Source organism: Saccostrea cucullata, unplaced genomic scaffold (genome assembly GCF_032062105.1).
Source record: "Saccostrea cucullata isolate Sc308-1 unplaced genomic scaffold, CSIRO_AGI_Scuc_v1 ctg4757, whole genome shotgun sequence".
Lineage (NCBI taxonomy): Eukaryota > Metazoa > Mollusca > Bivalvia > Ostreida > Ostreidae > Saccostrea > Saccostrea cuccullata.
In genome coordinates, this window is record NW_026937605.1 from 62,167 (window position 1) to 79,947 (window position 17,781).

Consider the following 17,781-nt stretch of genomic DNA (forward strand, 5'->3'; position numbering starts at 1 on the left):
ACTGGGTCAGAAAAGCTGACACTATGTGGAAGCATCCTGGGGTAGTGTAGATTTTAAATTGTTCAAATCATGACTCCCGGGGGAAGGGTGGGGCCACAATGGGGAATCAAAGTTTTAAATAGAAATATATAGGAAAAATCTTTGAAAATCTTCTTCTCAGGAACCTCTGGGCCAGAAAAGCTGAATTTTATGTGCACATGGAAGGATCCTGGGGTAGTGTAGATGTCAAAATGTCTAAATTATGATCAGTGGGGTAGGGTGGGGATGAATTATCTATTACAAGGGGGAAATCTAGTAAAGAACAGAATGGTCAAAGCTTCTCAGGTGAGCGATGTGGCCCATGGGCCTCTTGTTTAAACTATATATAAAAAAGGGGAAGGGGCTATTCATCGACACTTCAGGTGCCTGTTGTTCTGATTTTCTGTAATGCTTTCGTTTCTATGCGTATGTAGCTCTATTGGTCAGTTTTTCAAAATGCTATTCCTCTTACAATTTTGGTCTGACTTCAATATAATTTTACACACAAGTAGACTACACTAAGATGCATAATTTAGTGCATCGGTTTTTGATTTCGATGAATGGTGTTGCCATAGTTACTAAAAATAAAAATTTTGTGAAATTCCTTTAAAACACTACTCCTCCTACAGTTTGGTCTGATTTCAATATAACTTGGCTCACAAGAAGACAACACTAAGATACATAATTTAATGCATCAGCTTTGGCAGTGATGCGATGGTTACTAAAAATAGAAATTTTTGTGCAATTCCTTTAAAACGCTACTCCTACAGTTTTAGTCTATTTCAATATAATTAGCTCACTAGTAGTCAACACTAAGATACATACAATTTAGTTTATCGGTTTTTGGTTTCGACGAACGATTTTGCCATTCTTACTAAAAATAGAAATTTTTGTGCAATTCCTTTTAAATGCTATTCCTCCCACAGTTTTTGTATGATTTCCATATAATTTGGCACACATTAGTAGACTACACTAAGATACATTATTCTTTTTATTACTGTCTGTTGCAAAGTTTCAAATCTAAGTGCAACTTTTTTTGTTATACGTACAGACCAGTAGAGCTGCAGTCTCATCAGAGACTTCTGGTTGTTTAAGCATCAATCTTTATTTTCTCTTTCATGAATTTTCTGCTGAGCTAATTAATTAAAAAATTTAATTCAAGATATATAGTAGAACAAGCTAATTCAGAGAATTCGTGTCCCCCGCTTAAGGAAAAAGTCGGCTCCCCCTGACTGAATTTGTAGAATTATTAAATGTATACATGTATACTGAAGGAAATAAAATACATGTATGTCAATATGCATATAAAGATTTGATTGCTTATTCTTTATTATGTGTATAGAAGATTTTTTTATATGGAATATTTATCACACTGTAACGATGATTTTATAACCTCATAAATTTTTCATTTCACATGCTGAATACTATCATTTAGTAAAAAAAAAAAAAAGTATTTAAAAAAAAAAAAAGAAAGGTTCGTCCGAGATTCGATCCCTGGACCTCTCACATTTTAAGCGAGAGACATAACCACTAGACCACGGAGTCGCTTTAAACGGTGTGAAGTATATGCAGAACTGAAGTCACATACATGTATATATTCATGTTTTCATGTTCGGTATTCTCAAAATTTTACACAATCCATGGTGTTTGATTTATTTAGCCTTTATTAAACAGTTATAATAGATGTAATAAGAACATAAAGTCCGCCGAGAACCTGTTTTATACGCAATAACTCTCCTCATGCCCCCGCGCTAAAAATAGCGACATGTAATACTATAAATACTAATAAAACAAACGGGGCGGGGCACTTTGAGAGGGGCGAGAGACGTCCTAGGGAGTTTTGGTATAAAATTACATTGCATAAGCTCAAAATCTTCTTGAAATATCGCCCGGAAATGATAGTGTTACACACAGACAGAATGTATAAATTTACGACCTTGAACTTTGACCTTTTGACCTCAAAATCAATAGGGGTCTTCTTTAGGCCACAGGGAGTTGTTATGTAAAATTTCATTGCAATAGCTCAAATGGTTCTAGAGATATCGTGTGGAAACGAAAGTGTTTTAACAGACAGAATTTGCTTATTTATGACCTTGACCTATGACCTTTTGACCTCAAAATCAATAGGGGTCTTCTTTAGTCCATAGGGAGTTGCTATGCTAAATTTCATTGCAAAAGCTCAAAGGGTTCTCGAGATATCGTGTGGAAACGAAAGCATTACAGACAGACAGAAAGACGGACGGACGGACGGACAGACGCACGGACGGACGGACAAACCCAAATTAATATCCCCCACTTTTCAAGCGGGGGACAAAAAAATTATTTCCTTGTGTGAGACCTAAAGAGGGACAGGTAACTCTCATTTTCACTACAATTTCAGGAGCTATTTCCCATTGAAAAGTTCAGTTATGGTGGATAAACAATGCGGCATGCAGTCTGGCCATCAAGGAAGAGTTCTGACACCCGTAATACCCGTATTCCTACCAATCACCTCTGTAACCTTTGTTGTGTACATCATACAGGTAAGAAAAACAAGATTTTTATTTGAAATAATTTTAATGAGCTTAATAATAAAACATATAACATTTTTCATGTACAGACTCTCGTGTAAGAAAATTTTACACATACAATAATTATACAATTTATTCACATGTCCACATTTTCCCTATTTACACAGTTGAAAAGAATCAGTGAATCAAATGAACCATAGAAACAGTTATTACATGTAAGCCAATTCACAAAATATATTTTAAATACAAAACAAATTTTATACATTTTAAATGCATGCATGTACATATTAGCAATGCCCCTCCCCCCTGCACAGTTTTACAACTTCCTTTTTAATTTTGGATCAGTTAATGATTTACTGTAAGTGTCTTTAGATTTTTTATCGTACAGTTGATGTCTTTTAGATCAGATTCTGTAGAATTTTCTTTGAAATTTTTATTTTAATAACACGTTTTGTTTTTATTTTAAAGTAATTAATTTTATCTAATTTGTTGTTGTTTTAGTTGATGGACCACTCTACTTCCTTTTACAACAGGTGCCCAAACAGCTTACAAAGTTCCAGTGTTGAGTTTCCATGTCACCCCTATTCGGTGAGTGCACGTTTTCTTAATGTATTCTACTTTCAAAATTTCTACTACTTGTAATACATTTTGGATTTGATTTTAAATATGCCCTATTTACAGATTCTGATTTTTTGTGTACAAGTATGGTATTTGATTCTATCAAGATTACTTTGTCCTAAAGTCAAATTTATAAAGTCTTTTAACAAACATTTGTATTTTCTGTCATGTTTAATTTAAAGTCACTAGGCAACACTGAAGATTTCTACTAATAATGCTTTTCAGTCCACAACAGAAAAAGAAAGAAAAAGAAATTAAGTTGACAGGACTTTCCACACTGTCCCTGGTAGCAGCTTATGATGGAACCAACAGCAGTAGACAAAGCCTGCTTTATCAAAGGTAAGTCTCCGGAGTAATGTTTGTAGCAATTCTTATACTCTGTCCTGCATCAAAGCTTCAGGTCCAAGACAAATCTTCTCTGCATGGATTCTCTTCTAATGGCATTGGTTCTTCCCAGAATCATGTGAATGCATGCTGAATGGTGCCTTAGCAGCCTATTTTCTTTGAGTGTCAAAGATATGACGCAAGTCCTTAAGGTTTTCAATCACTGTCAGGGCTCGACATTAACGCTTGTCCGCTTGTCCGGTACCAATGAAAAAAAAATTCGGACAAGTGAATATTGCTGGGCACTTGTCCGATTGGACAAGTGATTTTTCTATGTAAAGAAGTCTTCAAATAATAATTATCATAAAAAACAACTTTTGTAAAATTTATCAAATAAAAACGGAAGCAGTACATAAACCTGAATTTCGATCCTGATATGAATCGCTATGTAAGTTCACACTTAATCGGGATCGATGTTCATTAATTGCAGCCATACTATTGCATGGCGTTGATCTTATGACGTTTGTGAGTTTAAAATATATTTCATTGATTTTACAGATTCACTTGCGAACATTTATGCTGTTGTCAAGACAGGAAATCTAGATAAAATTTTGTATATGTGTTTTGTCTTATTTATCAATAACAACACTTATAAATCAAGCACATTTAATTTTTTAATTGTTTTAAGTTGACATAACAAGACATTCATTGAAAAATTTTCGGACAAGTAAAGTTGAAGTTCGGACAAATAAATATCTTGGTCACTTGTCCGAATGGACAAGTAGGAAAAAAAGTTAATGTCGAGCCCTGACTGTTGATGTCCTTGTTTTTCAGATGCACCCGATACAGGGGCACTCTCTTCATCACTGGTGAAATGGGATATGACTTAGTCATCACTTTGTAACTCACCAACACAATTAGTGGCCCATCTCTTCTCGTCTCCAATGGTGGTCTCTGGAGGAATGGTTGCAGTGCAGTCTTCGTGTCCCGGGCAGGTAACTTCCTTTCCTTTGCTTCGTAGGTGTGCGCCTTTCTTACACAGTGTATTCCCACAGAAAACTGCTACCACGTACATTCTTCCTCTGAGTTACATTTTCACTTACAGTATACGTCACTTGAGTGGCAGCTTGGAATGGGTTTTTTTTCAATGGCACTGAATGTGGCATTGATTTACAAAGCATCTCCTTCCGACAATTTTGATGGGGATATCCGGAAGTCCACATTTGTCATTAAGTTCTTGAATGTTCTTGAATGTTCTGCCGAATTTTCTTTATACTGTTTTTATTTACATTGGCTATAATTTTCCCCACTTTGTTGCAGGTCTGTTGCATGTTTGTGGCTGATGCTGGTACCCTCTGTTGTAAGACTGGTACCCAGGTGACCGACAGCCATGGCCACATTCATCTGTGCAGCTCTTCGTCCCCTGCCAGATCTTCTCACCTCTTCATAAAGCTAAATTTCTCGATGACTGGTATCATGAGTGGCTTTTCTTACATCGGATGGAAAGGATTAATGCCAGGCCTTGTTTTTCCTCCCCAGTCTGGAAACTAATGTGTGAGTGTTCTTTAAATGCATTGTTCCACAATTTAGCAGTCTTTTCTTGGTGAAGTACTTTGAATAATTTTGAATGTGGGTCATCTGACACAGATTCCATGTAGGTGTCTACTGGCTGGACTTCACTTGGCACGGGTCGTAAAAACTTCATCTCACTGCTTCAGCTCTTGGCATCTATAACTGCAAACATTCCATTTTTCTGTTGCCATACAATGTTCTGTGACTCTTCTTTACTTAGTCTTCTTATGGGAACTAGAAATTAGACTGGGCAGATGATCCCTATTTTCTTCTGACCTTTGTTGTGAGGAATACTTCCTTTTTTGTACTAGCTGATGTTGATGCAACCATTTTGGTCCTTTTTTTGGCATGATAATTATTTTACTGTATACTTGTAGACTTTTTCTAAGAATATGCTATTGTATGTGGTGCACATTTTAAATATTGTAAACTTTTTGTGTCGTTTATTAATATTTTAGAGCTGCCTATTTTTCTAAGAGAAACTCCATTCTTTAATGACTGATGGAAAAGCCTCATCCCCCCCCCCCCCCCCCCACACACACACACACACATACTGCTGAAGAACCCGGAAATCAACAGCCATTAATCAGTGATTATATATAACTGTTATCAAAGTTCCAAGGTACATTATTGAAATCTCTTTTGACACCATTTTTTCCAGTCTTTGACTTTGTTTTAGAATTAAGATTTTCACTTTTTTGCTAATTAATTTCTTAAAAATCAGTTAACTTCCTGCTTCTTAGCTAATTAGAGCTCATTAATTAGAGTAGAATTTTTTTTGCAGATAGTCAAAAACTACAATATTTCAGCTTTCATTTCAATCAAATTTTTTTTTTCTCAATAATTCACTCATTTAATTTTTAGCTCTACTGGTCAGAGACCAGAAGAGCTTATGCGATAGTAATGCGTCCGTCGTCCGTCCGTCTGTCTGTCTGTCTGTCTGTCCGTCTGTAAACAATTTTTCTAAATGCTACTCCTCCTACAGTTTTGGTCTGATTTTAATATAACTTGGCACACAAGTAGACTACACTAAGATACATAATTCTGTGTATCGGTTTTTGATTTCAATGAACAGTGATGCCGTGGTTACTAAAAATAGAAATTTCTGTGAAATTCTTTCAAAATGCTACTTCTACAGTTTTGGTCTGATTTCAGTATAACTTGGCACACAAGTAGACTACACTAAGATACATAATTCTGTATATCGGTTTTTGATTTCCATGAACAGTGATGCCGTGGTTACTAAAAATAGAAATTTCTGTGAAATTCTTTCAAAATGCTACTCCTCCTACAGTTTTGGTCTGATTTCAATATAACTTGGCACACAAGTAGACTACACTAAGATACATAATTCTGTGTATCGGTTTTTGATTTTGATGAACGGTGTTGCTGTGGTTACTAAAAATAGAAATTTCTGTGAAATTCTTTCAAAATGCTACTCCTCCTACAGTTTTGGTCTGATTTCAATATAACTTGGCACACAAGTAGACTACACTAAGATACAAAATTTTATATATCGGTTTTTGATTTCGATTAACGGTGTTGCTGTGGTTACTAAAAATAGAAATTTCTGTGAAATTATTTCCAAATGCTACACCTCCTACAGTTTTGGTCTGATTTCAATATAACTTGGCACACAAGTAGACTACACTAAGATACAAAATTTTATATATCGGTTTTTGATTTGGATGAACGGTGTTGCTGTGGTTACTAAAAATAGAAATTTCTGTGAAATTATTTCCAAATGCTACACCTCCTACAGTTTTGGTCTGATTTCAATATAACTTGGCACACAAGTAGACTACACTAAGGTACATAATTCTTTGTATAGTTTTTCACTTCAATGAACGGTGTTGCTGTGGTTACTAAAAATAGAAATTTCTGTTTAATACTCTCAAAATGCTACTCCAAATACAGTTTTAGTCTGATTATAATGTAATGTGGCATGCAAGTAGACTACACTAAAACATAAAGAGACTTAATCAAGGATCATTTTTCTATTAATTGCTGTTGAAAAGTTTCAATTCCCAACTGCCTAAGTACTTTTCTCTTCTTTTGCTCTAAGTACAAACCAGTAGAGCTTCAGTCTCGACAGAGACTTCTGGTTTATAAAGTTCTGAAATTAATATGCTAAAAATGAATTTGTACAGAAATTAAGCCTAAAATTCAATAAACTGTTAGGAAGAGTTATCTCCAATTTTTCATTCCTTAAAGGTCTTATGCAAGGAAATAGCCAATCAAAATGAACTTAGTCAATTGAAGTTCCATATATATAGAGAAATTTTTTTTTTTCTTTTTTCATTTTTGGCAATTTGTTTTATGCCTACAGTATTAAAATTGGACTCATGTACTAGGAATATCATTTCTTTAGCAGAATTATCCCACTGAATTAAAAGGAACTGACTTTTTTCAGGTGTGCATGATGCAACTTCCTGGATGGTGTGTAGGCTGTTTGTCAACATGTGAAGCCCACGTGCATTTCGGGGTAAGGTAATTAAGTTTACTGTTGATTTTCTTTCTTAAAAGCCGCATAAGGCATATTTTTTCTGATCTCAAATTTTTAGCTCTACTGGTCAGAGACCAGAAGAGCTTATGCGATAGTAATGCGTCCGTCCGTCTGTCTGTCTGTCTGTCTGTCCGTCTGTAAACAATTTTTAGCTCTACTGGTCAGAGACCAGAAGAGCTTATGCGATAGTAATGTGTCCGGCGTCCGTCCGGCGTCCGTCCGTCTGTAAACAATTTTTCAAAATGCTACTCCTCCTACAGTTTTGGCCTATTTTCAGTATAACTTGGCACACAAGTAGACTACACTAAGATACATAATTTTGTATATCGGTTTTTGATTTCGATGAACGGTGTTGCCGTGGTTACTAAAAATAGAAATTTCTGTGAAATTCTTTCAAAATGCTACTCCTCCTACAGTTTTGGTCTGATTTCAATATAACTTGGCACACAAGTAGACTACACTAAGATACATAATTCTGTATATCGGTTTATGATTTCCATGAACGGTGTTGCCGTGGTTACTAAAAATAGAAATTTCTGTGAAATTCTTTCAAAATGCTACTCCTCCTACAGTTTTAGTCTGATTTCAATATAACTTGGCACACAAGTAGACTACACTAAGATACACAATTCTGTATATCGGTTTTTGATGTCGATGAACGGTGTTGCCGTGGTTACTAAAAATAGAAATTTCTGTGAAATTCTTTCAAAATGCTACTCCTCCTACAGTTTTAGTCTGATTTCAATATAACTTGGCACACAAGTAGACTACACTAAGATACAAAATTCTTTATATCGGTTTTTGATTTTGATGAACGGTGTTGCCGTGGTTACTAAAAATAGAAATTTCTGTGAAATTCTTTCAAAATGCTACTCCAAATACAATTTTAGTCTGATTATAATATAAATGTGGCATGCAAGTAGACTGCACTAAGAACATATAGAGACTTAATCAAGGATCATTATTCTATTTATTGCTGTTGAAAAGTTTCAATTTCCAACTGCTTAAGTACTTTTCTCTTCCTTTGCTATAAGTACAAACCAGTAGAGCTTCAGTCTCGACAGAGACTTCTGGTTGTTTAAGCATTAATCTTTATTTTCTCTTTCATGAATTTTCTGCTGAGAGTCTAATAAATTAAATAATTTAATTCAAGCTTTATAATAATATATAGTGAAATTATTTCCTTGTGTGAGACCTAAAGAGAAACAGGTAACTCTCATTTTCACTAAAATTTCTCTGATTTCAAGAGTTGTCTCCCTTTGAAAAGATCAATAATGGCGGATAAACAATGCGGCATGCAGTCTTGTCACCAACCGACAGTTTTGACACCCGTATACCTGTATTTCTAGCAATTACCTCTGAAACCTTAGTTGTGTTCATCACACAGGTAAGAAAAACAAGATTTTTAATTCAAATAATTTTAATGAGCTAAATAATAAAGAATATATTAACATTTTTAATTATTACATGTAAGATAGTTCACAAAACATATTTTAAATACAAATTTTATACATTTGAAATGCATGTACATATCATCAATGCCCCCCCCCTTCACAGTCTTACAACTTCCTTTTTAGCTCACCTGAGCCGAAGGCTCAAGTGAGCTTTTCTGATCAAAATTTGTCCGTCGTCTGTCGTCGGCGTCGTCGGCATTATCGTCGGCGTAAACTTTTCACATTTTCATCTTCTTCTCAAGAACCACTGGGCCAATTTCAACCAAACTTGCCACAAAGTATCATTAGGTGAAGGGGATTCAAGTTTGTTCAAATGAAGGGCCAAGCCCTTTTCAAAGGGGAGATAATTATGAATTAGTGAAAAATTAATGGCATTTTTCAAAAATGTTCTTCTCAAGAACCACTGGGCCGGGAAAGATGAAACTCATCTGGAATCATCCTCAGGTAGTGTAGATTCAAGTTTGTTCAAATCATGACCCCCAGGGGTAGGGTGGGGCCACAATGGCCGATCAAAGTTTTGCATAGGAGTATATAGGGAAAATCTTTAAAAATCTTCTTCTCAAGAACCACAGGGCCATGAAAGATGAAACTCATGTGAAATCATCCTCATGTAGTGTAGATTCAAGTTTGTTCAAATTTTGACCCCGAGGGGTAGGGTGGGGCCACAATGGCCGATCAAAGTTTTACATAGGAGTATATAGGGAAAATCTTTAAAAATCTTCTTCTCAAGAACCATGGTGCCAAAAAAGATGAAACTCATGTGGAATCATCCTAAGATAGTACATTCAAGTTTGTTCAAATCATGACCCCCAGGGGTAGGATGGGGCCATTATAATGGCCTTTAAAAGTTTTACATAGGAATTCATAGAAAAAATCTTTAAAAATCTTTATCTCAAGAACCACAGGGCCAGGAAAGATGAAACTCATGTGAAATCATCCTCAGGTAGTGTACATTCAAGTTTGTTCAAATCATGACCCCTGGGGTAGGGTGGAGCCACAATGGCCGATCAAAGTTTTACCTAGGAATATATAGGAAAAATCTTTAAAAATCTTCTTCTCAAGAACCACTGGGCCAGGAAAGATGAAACTTATGTGAAATCATCCTCAGGTAGTGTAGATTCAAGTTTGTTCAAATCATGACCCCTGGGGATTAGGGGGGGGGGGCAAAATGGCTGATCAAAGTTCTACACAGGACTAGATAAGGAAATATTTAAAATCGTCTTCTCAAGTACTTTAAAGCCATGATTAGTGATATTTATGTGGAATCATCCTCAGGTAGTGTAGATTCTAGTTTGTTCAAATCATAACCCCCGGGGATAGGGTGGGCCACAATGGGGGATCCAAGTTTTACATTAAAATATATATTAAAAAAAATCTTCTCAAGAATAGCAAAGCCATTATTAGTAATACTAGTATTTATATGGAAGCATTTTCGGGTAGTGAAGAATTAAATATATTGACATTTAAGCATCCTCATGTATTGAAGCTTTAAATTTATTCAAATCATGGCCCTTTAGGGTACGGAGGGAAACAATGGGGAATCAAATTCAAATTATTATGAAGTTATATATAGGAAGAAAATGTTTTTAAAAAATCTTTTTATCAAGAACAGCAAAGTCATATGCTGTAGTAATATGAAGGCAATCTCTTCAAGCCCCCCCCCCCCCCCCCCACCCTACAGTGAACCTTTCAGTTCTGATCTGATTTGTGCTTTTTCCTAGCCGATATGCTCAGTAATTTGATTTTTGATGAATTGTCAATAATATAGACCTAATCATGTACTTTATCTAGCTATTAGATTTATTATCAGTATATTGTGGAGCAACATTAATCCAAATATTTCACCTTCCAACCAAAATTTCTTTGAAATAACCAAGCATATTTCAGTATCGTGGATGCTGGTGATTAAACTGAATAATTTTCTAAGAAACACAAGTATCTGGATTAATGTGTCTCAACTATACATGTATTATAATAATGGTTTCTGATAAAATTTGTAATTTCATTTGAACAAAGAGTTCTATTTTATCTATCCAATATTAACCTTTTTTTCTCTCTCCACCCTTCCCCTCTAGGCCTGTAAGTCCATGTGTATGTGGGTCCTTGCCATGGACTCATACTCCCATGTATTCCGGACAGTGGAACCTAAACGTGCTAAGTAAGTCTGGTACAATATTGTGATCCGCTGCGTTACGAGTTGTGAAGTCTGCTGCAATGCCCCAAACACTACCATATTTACCGTGTTATATATAAACTGTTTGTGATGTACATATGTTATGTTGATGTGTTTCACATGAGTTTTGCATGCTGTACACTGCAAGTCTCTAAAGTTTTCATGGGATATTTAATGAAAATTTGCACCCCCCACTTTCTCCCTTAAAAACAAATAAATCAAATACGTTGTTTGAAACATGTTTGTGTGTGAATCCAAAAGTCTAGCAAAAAATTTTGTGACACTGAATTTTGCAAAAGAAAGGCCTTAGGTCATAATGCTTCATATGCAAGGTAAAACATAAGTTTTAAGAGATTGGGGGAATTATTTAATTGCAATGCTATCTATTATGTTTGTCCCATGAAAACTGAGTTTGTTACTAACTTGTTTGTTAATTTTTGTTTTCACTGCAAAATGAGCAACTCTGAGTATTAAGTATCTTAAGGGGATGCTGACTCCTCCATGGCACATGATCCCATCTCTGATGCTTTCAGAGGCCTATGTATATTCTGCTCCTGTTTTAGTATTGTTTCAATGGATTTTTTCACCCAATTAAACTGCATTAACTCCATATTTGATTAGGTATATGTACTTTTCTCTGATTCAATTGCACCAAATTCTCAAAAAATGTTTTTTAAAAATATTTGAGAAAATTTTGATACAGTATTACTTTGTACCAAATTGCTCATTTTTCTTAAGTGAAAACTTTGTTTTTGTTTGTTTTGATGATAAGATTTTAACCGTTTGTAATCTAACTGATAGGAGTGAAAACTAATTGCTAAATTCAAACAGCTGGTCTGAAGGAAGTTGATTTAGCAATTAGAGTTTAACTGACATAAATACTATATCAAGCTATTTCAGGGTTTCGAAGGGAGCGATATGCAGATGCCGCTTTAATACACAGCTTTTGCAATCAAGGTTCAGGGTTCTTGCGTTTTACATATTTATATATTCACATATTGCTGTAAATTATTTACAGGCCTGTAAATCAATGTGTATGTGGGTCCTGGCTATGGATACGTATGCACAAGTTTATCGACTTGTCCAACCCAAAAAAGAGAAGTAAGACTAGAGAACGCACATATAGAGATCTATAGATAGAGTAGAGATGTATCTATAGAGTTAGTGTAGAGACTGAAACTTAGAATCGGGAACAGTTTCTTTAGCTAGTCATATTCTAGATAGAGGTGAATACTATAATTCTTCCTCTACTTTAAAATTATCTGTCTTTTAATTATACTCATTTCCTGTACATAAGCTAGCTTTTCTCTGCACTTCACAATTTATTTTCCTATTCAGGACAATATAAATTATCATGTCGAATTCACTTTCCATTTCCATAATAATAAATTTTCCTTTTCCTAAACAATCGTTTGAATTTTGTACTATATCTTTTCCTGTGACACATTTTTTAAGCTAACAAAGCTACAGTTTCTAAAAATAAGTAAAGTGGTTTGTTAGTCTTTCATTTCTGCATGCTGATTGTGATTTCTTTATAGTTTGTTAGACTTGATATCTTGCAAAAGTGTTTTATTAGTATAGCATTTGCATCTAACCACATGGGAAATTACTTAACAGACATGTTTAGGGTTGAATTATCTAGAATTGCTGAAGTTTCTAAGAACAGTTTAACCTTTACATCCGGTGTTAGCTATTTGCACCAATTTTCAAACCACCAAGCAGGTCAGAAACAAAGGAACTGGTGAAGGGACATTCAAATTGTTAGTATCATTCTGTAAGATCCCTGAATGGAAAAAGCAGAAATTAACATTATTAAAAGATGGATCTGGATACAGAAGAGGTATTTAATGCGCATGTCATGAAGTTCCTTTTTACCTAAAATAATTAAGGCTGGACTTACGACTACAGTAATTAACCTTCTGTGAATGTGGATGCAATTGTGTGTATATGCTTTTTACTCATGAGCTTTGGGTTTTTATTTATTTTCAGATTGACCCATAATTCCTATACTAGCTATAGTTTAGATCATTTATGCATTGGATTATGGGAAGTATACTTGAAAATAAGACAAAAAAAGATGTCTTTCAAAGTTGCAATAAACTAGGCCAGAAAAAAGGAAATACTGCAGCATTTTCCATGCCAGATGAAGCAGGGAATATTTAAATGTCAGCTTGAAGAACATTTTTTGGTGAAAGTACTATGAAGATGTACACAACATGAAGGAGAATATGTGATAAGTACATGGACACTGACTGGGAATTGCATCTCCTAAACAAACGGGAACATATGCATATATGTTGGAATGTTGCACTTGCAAAATTGGCTCAACTTGTCAATCCTGGAATGTAAAATACTCTGAAACAAGACTTCTTGAATATTTCAAAATGTGACTGTTTTAGGTGTTTTCAAAGACTTGTGGACTTGTAAAGGAAAATTCAAATCTATATAGTGTTTTGCTGATGGATTTGTTACTAGTGATTTGTTAGTAGTTTGTTAGAGTGGTTTGATAGTAGTTTGTTAGAATGGTTTGATAGTACAGTCAGTTCTCGAATTATCGCCATTTGATTCATCGCCATTTTCGCAATACCGCCATGATTTCCCAAGAACGTTTTTCCTGCTATATAAAATTCTCTTTATAACGCCAAATTCGCATACCGCCATCCGCCACCCTGTTTTCACAACAAACGTCCATTTTTAAGTGTCAATTATCTCGATATACCGCCACAGGTGCATGTGGTCAGTGAAGCGCGGCTAATTGGTTGACGCTATCCCTGTTGTAAAGCATGCAAAGGCAGGCAAGGTAAATGCAATTAAGTTATTAAACAAGGACTAAATACACAATAATTTTAACATGAACTGTTATAATTATAATTTTGTTTTCTGTTTAATAAAATTCATTTAGTCAAAGCTTTGCCACGAAAGCGGTCGTTGTTAAAGTACGCCGATAAAGATATATTATTTTGATGATCTCTACATTCAACAATGCAAAGTTTGCTGAAAAAATACGGTATAAAATGTGAACGTTTCATTAACAATGATGCCATAAACAATGAATTTATTCAAGAATGAATTTTACATACTATCGGCAATATATCACGACGATCCACCCAGCATGTTTTTTTTTTCAATATCAGACGTGCAGATTTACATGCATACACATGTATTTGTATTTATTTCATAACTGCACATTTTGTTTTAGCGAAATTGTACATTAAAAAAAATTACTTGAAGTACTTTCAATCAGAAATATGTTTTTATATACATGTGTATGTAATATTAAAAATAGAAACGCTAAATGGTATTTCTAAGAACGGTAACTCTACTTCTTGTTTTCTAAAAGATGGGAAATTCAATTCATCGCCAAATTCGTTATACCGCCATGATTTCTAAATTACAAAAGGTGGCGGTTTGTCGAGAATTAACTGTAGTTTGTTAGAGTGGTTTGATAGTAGTTTGTTAGAGTGGTTTGATAGTAGTTTGTTAAGAATGGTTTGATAGTAGTTTGTTAGAGTATAGATTGTTAGCTCATTTGCATGTGAATTGCTATACTATTAAACTACTTTCAAACCATAGTGGTTTGTTAGTAATTTGTTATAGTACGTAGTTTGTTTGCCCTTTTTTTCCGTATGGGTCGCTTTAACTTCTTTCATATTGGTCTCATGTTGTATATTTTAGTTCTTACTAATCATGACCTCACTCTCCTTAAGTATGTTAACCTCTGATTTACCAAATATCAGTTTATAATTATTTCCTAATAATGATTTAACTATAATACATATTACTAGAGTCAGACAAAAGGACCTTGTGTTTGTAGATATTTTTCATTACTTACATATAGAGATATATGTAGCATACATCTGAAAATCATTTTCAATTGTTTCTTGTAAATTAAAGAAATTTTATTGAGAAAAGGTTTAATAAACACATATAAATAAAGATTTATTCAATAAAAAAAAATTGTCAGCACTTCAATCTTAACTGACTCTGATGAAAAAGATGAATCATATCTGATCAAATTTATTCATTAAAATTGTGTATGATTATACATGGATTTATTAAGCTAAACCTTAACCCCGCCCCCTTTTGATTGACAGGTTGGCAGAGGCCCAGAAGGAGTTAGATGGGGTGATGAAGATGTTGAAGGAGAAACAGGACCAACTGGCTGAAGTCGAGGCCAAGATCGCCGAACTCCAGGCCACGTACGACAACAGCGTCAGAGAGAAACAGAAGCTGGAGAGGAATATCGCCACGACCGCCGCACGACTCAAACGTGCCGCTAAACTGACAACCGCCCTGGGTGACGAACAGGTCCGCTGGGCCGAAACAGTCAAGGTGAGTGATTTTGTTTTTCTAGTTTGAATACTCAAATGGTTTGTAGAAAGCATGGTATATGACCAAATAGGAATTTACTTTGTTTCTGTTTCGGTGACAGAATTAGATGAGGCACAAAGCTGAATAAAATAAAAATAATCTCATATTTTCATGATATTTAAAAAAAAAATATCAGACTTGCAGGGTTCGACACTAACGGTAGCCCGCTGGCCCGGGACAACTGAATATTGAGGTCGGGCTACCAAACATGCCTTTAAACTTGCCCTGCAGGACTACTAAGATTTTTACCAAATACTCATACTCAGAGCAACAGAAATAATTATCAGTTACGCACAATGTACTAGATAATTGTTAAATCTATTTTCAAACATGTTTTATCAACATAATTATTATTTTTGTAAGTCAGTATGAAAACTTTTAAGGTGATTCGAAATACCATAAATTGTTATAAGGTAAATGTTGACTTTATTAATAGAAAAATGTCTTAGGTACAATCATAAAGTGACATATAATTTTTACCCAAAATACAGCCAGAATGCAGGATTTGGCATCTCTATTTTCAAAATTTCCCGGGGAGACCCCCCGTACCCCCACCAGCAGGAGGGGGAGACCCCCTCCCGCACCTACCCCCCTCGTCGCTTCGCAACTCAGCCATCAGCCTTCGACTGCTGGACAACTAATACATGAACAGGGCTAGTACAAAATAGAAGTGGCTAGCCCTGCTGACAACTATGGTCTTAAAGTTAGTGTCGATCCCTGGACTTGTGCATGTGATGACTTACAAGTTTTGATGATATTTTGAAATAAAAATTTTATAAATAAAATTCAAAAAAATAAAATAATTTATGAATAAAATATGTAAAATATCTTGGGTTTTCAGGACTTCAACAAGCAGATAGGTAATGTGGTGGGAGATGTATTTGTGTCCACAGCCTGTGTGGCTTACTATGGAGCCTTCACCAGTAACTACCGACATGAACTCGTGGAACAATGGACCAATCGCTGCATAGAACTAGAAATCCCCGTCACCCCGGGAATGACCATCGTGTCCGTTTTAGCTGATCCGTTCGAGATTCGGCAGTGGAATTCTGACGGACTTCCCAAAGATCAGCTGTCTACGGAGAACGCCATTCTCGTCACTAGGGGGCGTCGCTGGCCGCTGATGATTGACCCTCAAGAGCAGGTAACCACTAGATGTTATGGTATTTACTAGAATGCTCAAAACTTACAGATCTATATGATAAATAACTTGTTAATTTATAAATCGTACTAAATTTTTTTCATTTTTTTTTCAAATACAATTTGATTTTTAGCTCACCTGAGCCGAAGGCTCAAGTGAGCTTTTCTGATCACATTTTGTCCGTCGTCCGTCCGTCTGTCTGTCTGTCCATCTGTAAACTTTTCACATTTTCGACTTCTTCTCAAGAACCAATGGGCCAATTTTAACCACACTTGGTACAAAGCATCCTTGGGCAAAGGGGAGTTTAAATTGTTAAAATGAAGGGCCAAGTCCCCTTGCAAGGGGAGATATTCAATAAAAGACAAAAATAGGGTGGGGTCATTAAAAAATCTTCTTCTCAAGAACCACTGGGCCAGGAAAGCTGAAACTTATGTGGAAGCATCCTTGGATGGTGTAGATATTAAATTGTTAAAATCATGACCCCCGGGGGTAGGGCGGGGCCACAATAGGGAATCCAAGTTTTCCATAGAAATATATAGAACAAATCTTTAAAATCTTCTTCTCAAGAACCACTGGGCCAGGAAAGCTGAAACTTATGTGGAAGCATCCTTGGGTAGTGTAGATATTAAATTGTTAAAATCATGACCCCCGCGGGTAGGGCGGGGCCACAATAGGGAATCCAAGTTTTCCATAGAAATATATAGAACAAATCTTTAAAAATCTTCTTCTCAAGAACCACTGGGCCAGGAAAGCTGAAACTTATTTTGAAGCATCCTTGGGTAGTGTAGTTATTTAATTGTTAAAATCATGACCCCCGGGGGTAGGGCGGGGCCACAATAGGGAATCCAAATTTCCATAGAAATATATAGAACAAATCTTTAAAAATCTTCTTCTCAAGAACCACTGGGCCAGGAAAGCTGAAACTTATGTGGAAGCATCCTTGGGTAGTGTAGATATTAAATTGTTAAAATCATGACCCCCGGGGGTAGGGCGGGGCCACAATAGGGAATCCAAGTTTTCCATACAAATATATAGAACAAATCTTTAAAAATCTTCTTCTCAAGAACTACTGGGCCAGGAAAGCTGAAACTTAT

General features: G+C 35.4%; 1 protein-coding gene across 1 annotated transcript; it reads left to right on the forward strand.

Moving 5' to 3' along the window:
* Positions 1-11,003: 11,003 nt before the first annotated feature.
* Positions 11,004-16,720, forward strand: LOC134248480 (dynein axonemal heavy chain 6-like). Its single transcript, XM_062730873.1, has 3 exons — positions 11,004-11,160; positions 15,270-15,507; positions 16,388-16,720. Exons 1-3 carry the CDS (start codon positions 11,090-11,092, stop codon positions 16,718-16,720), a joined length of 642 nt encoding a protein of 213 aa, XP_062586857.1. The 5' UTR covers positions 11,004-11,089.
* Positions 16,721-17,781: the final 1,061 nt, after the last annotated feature.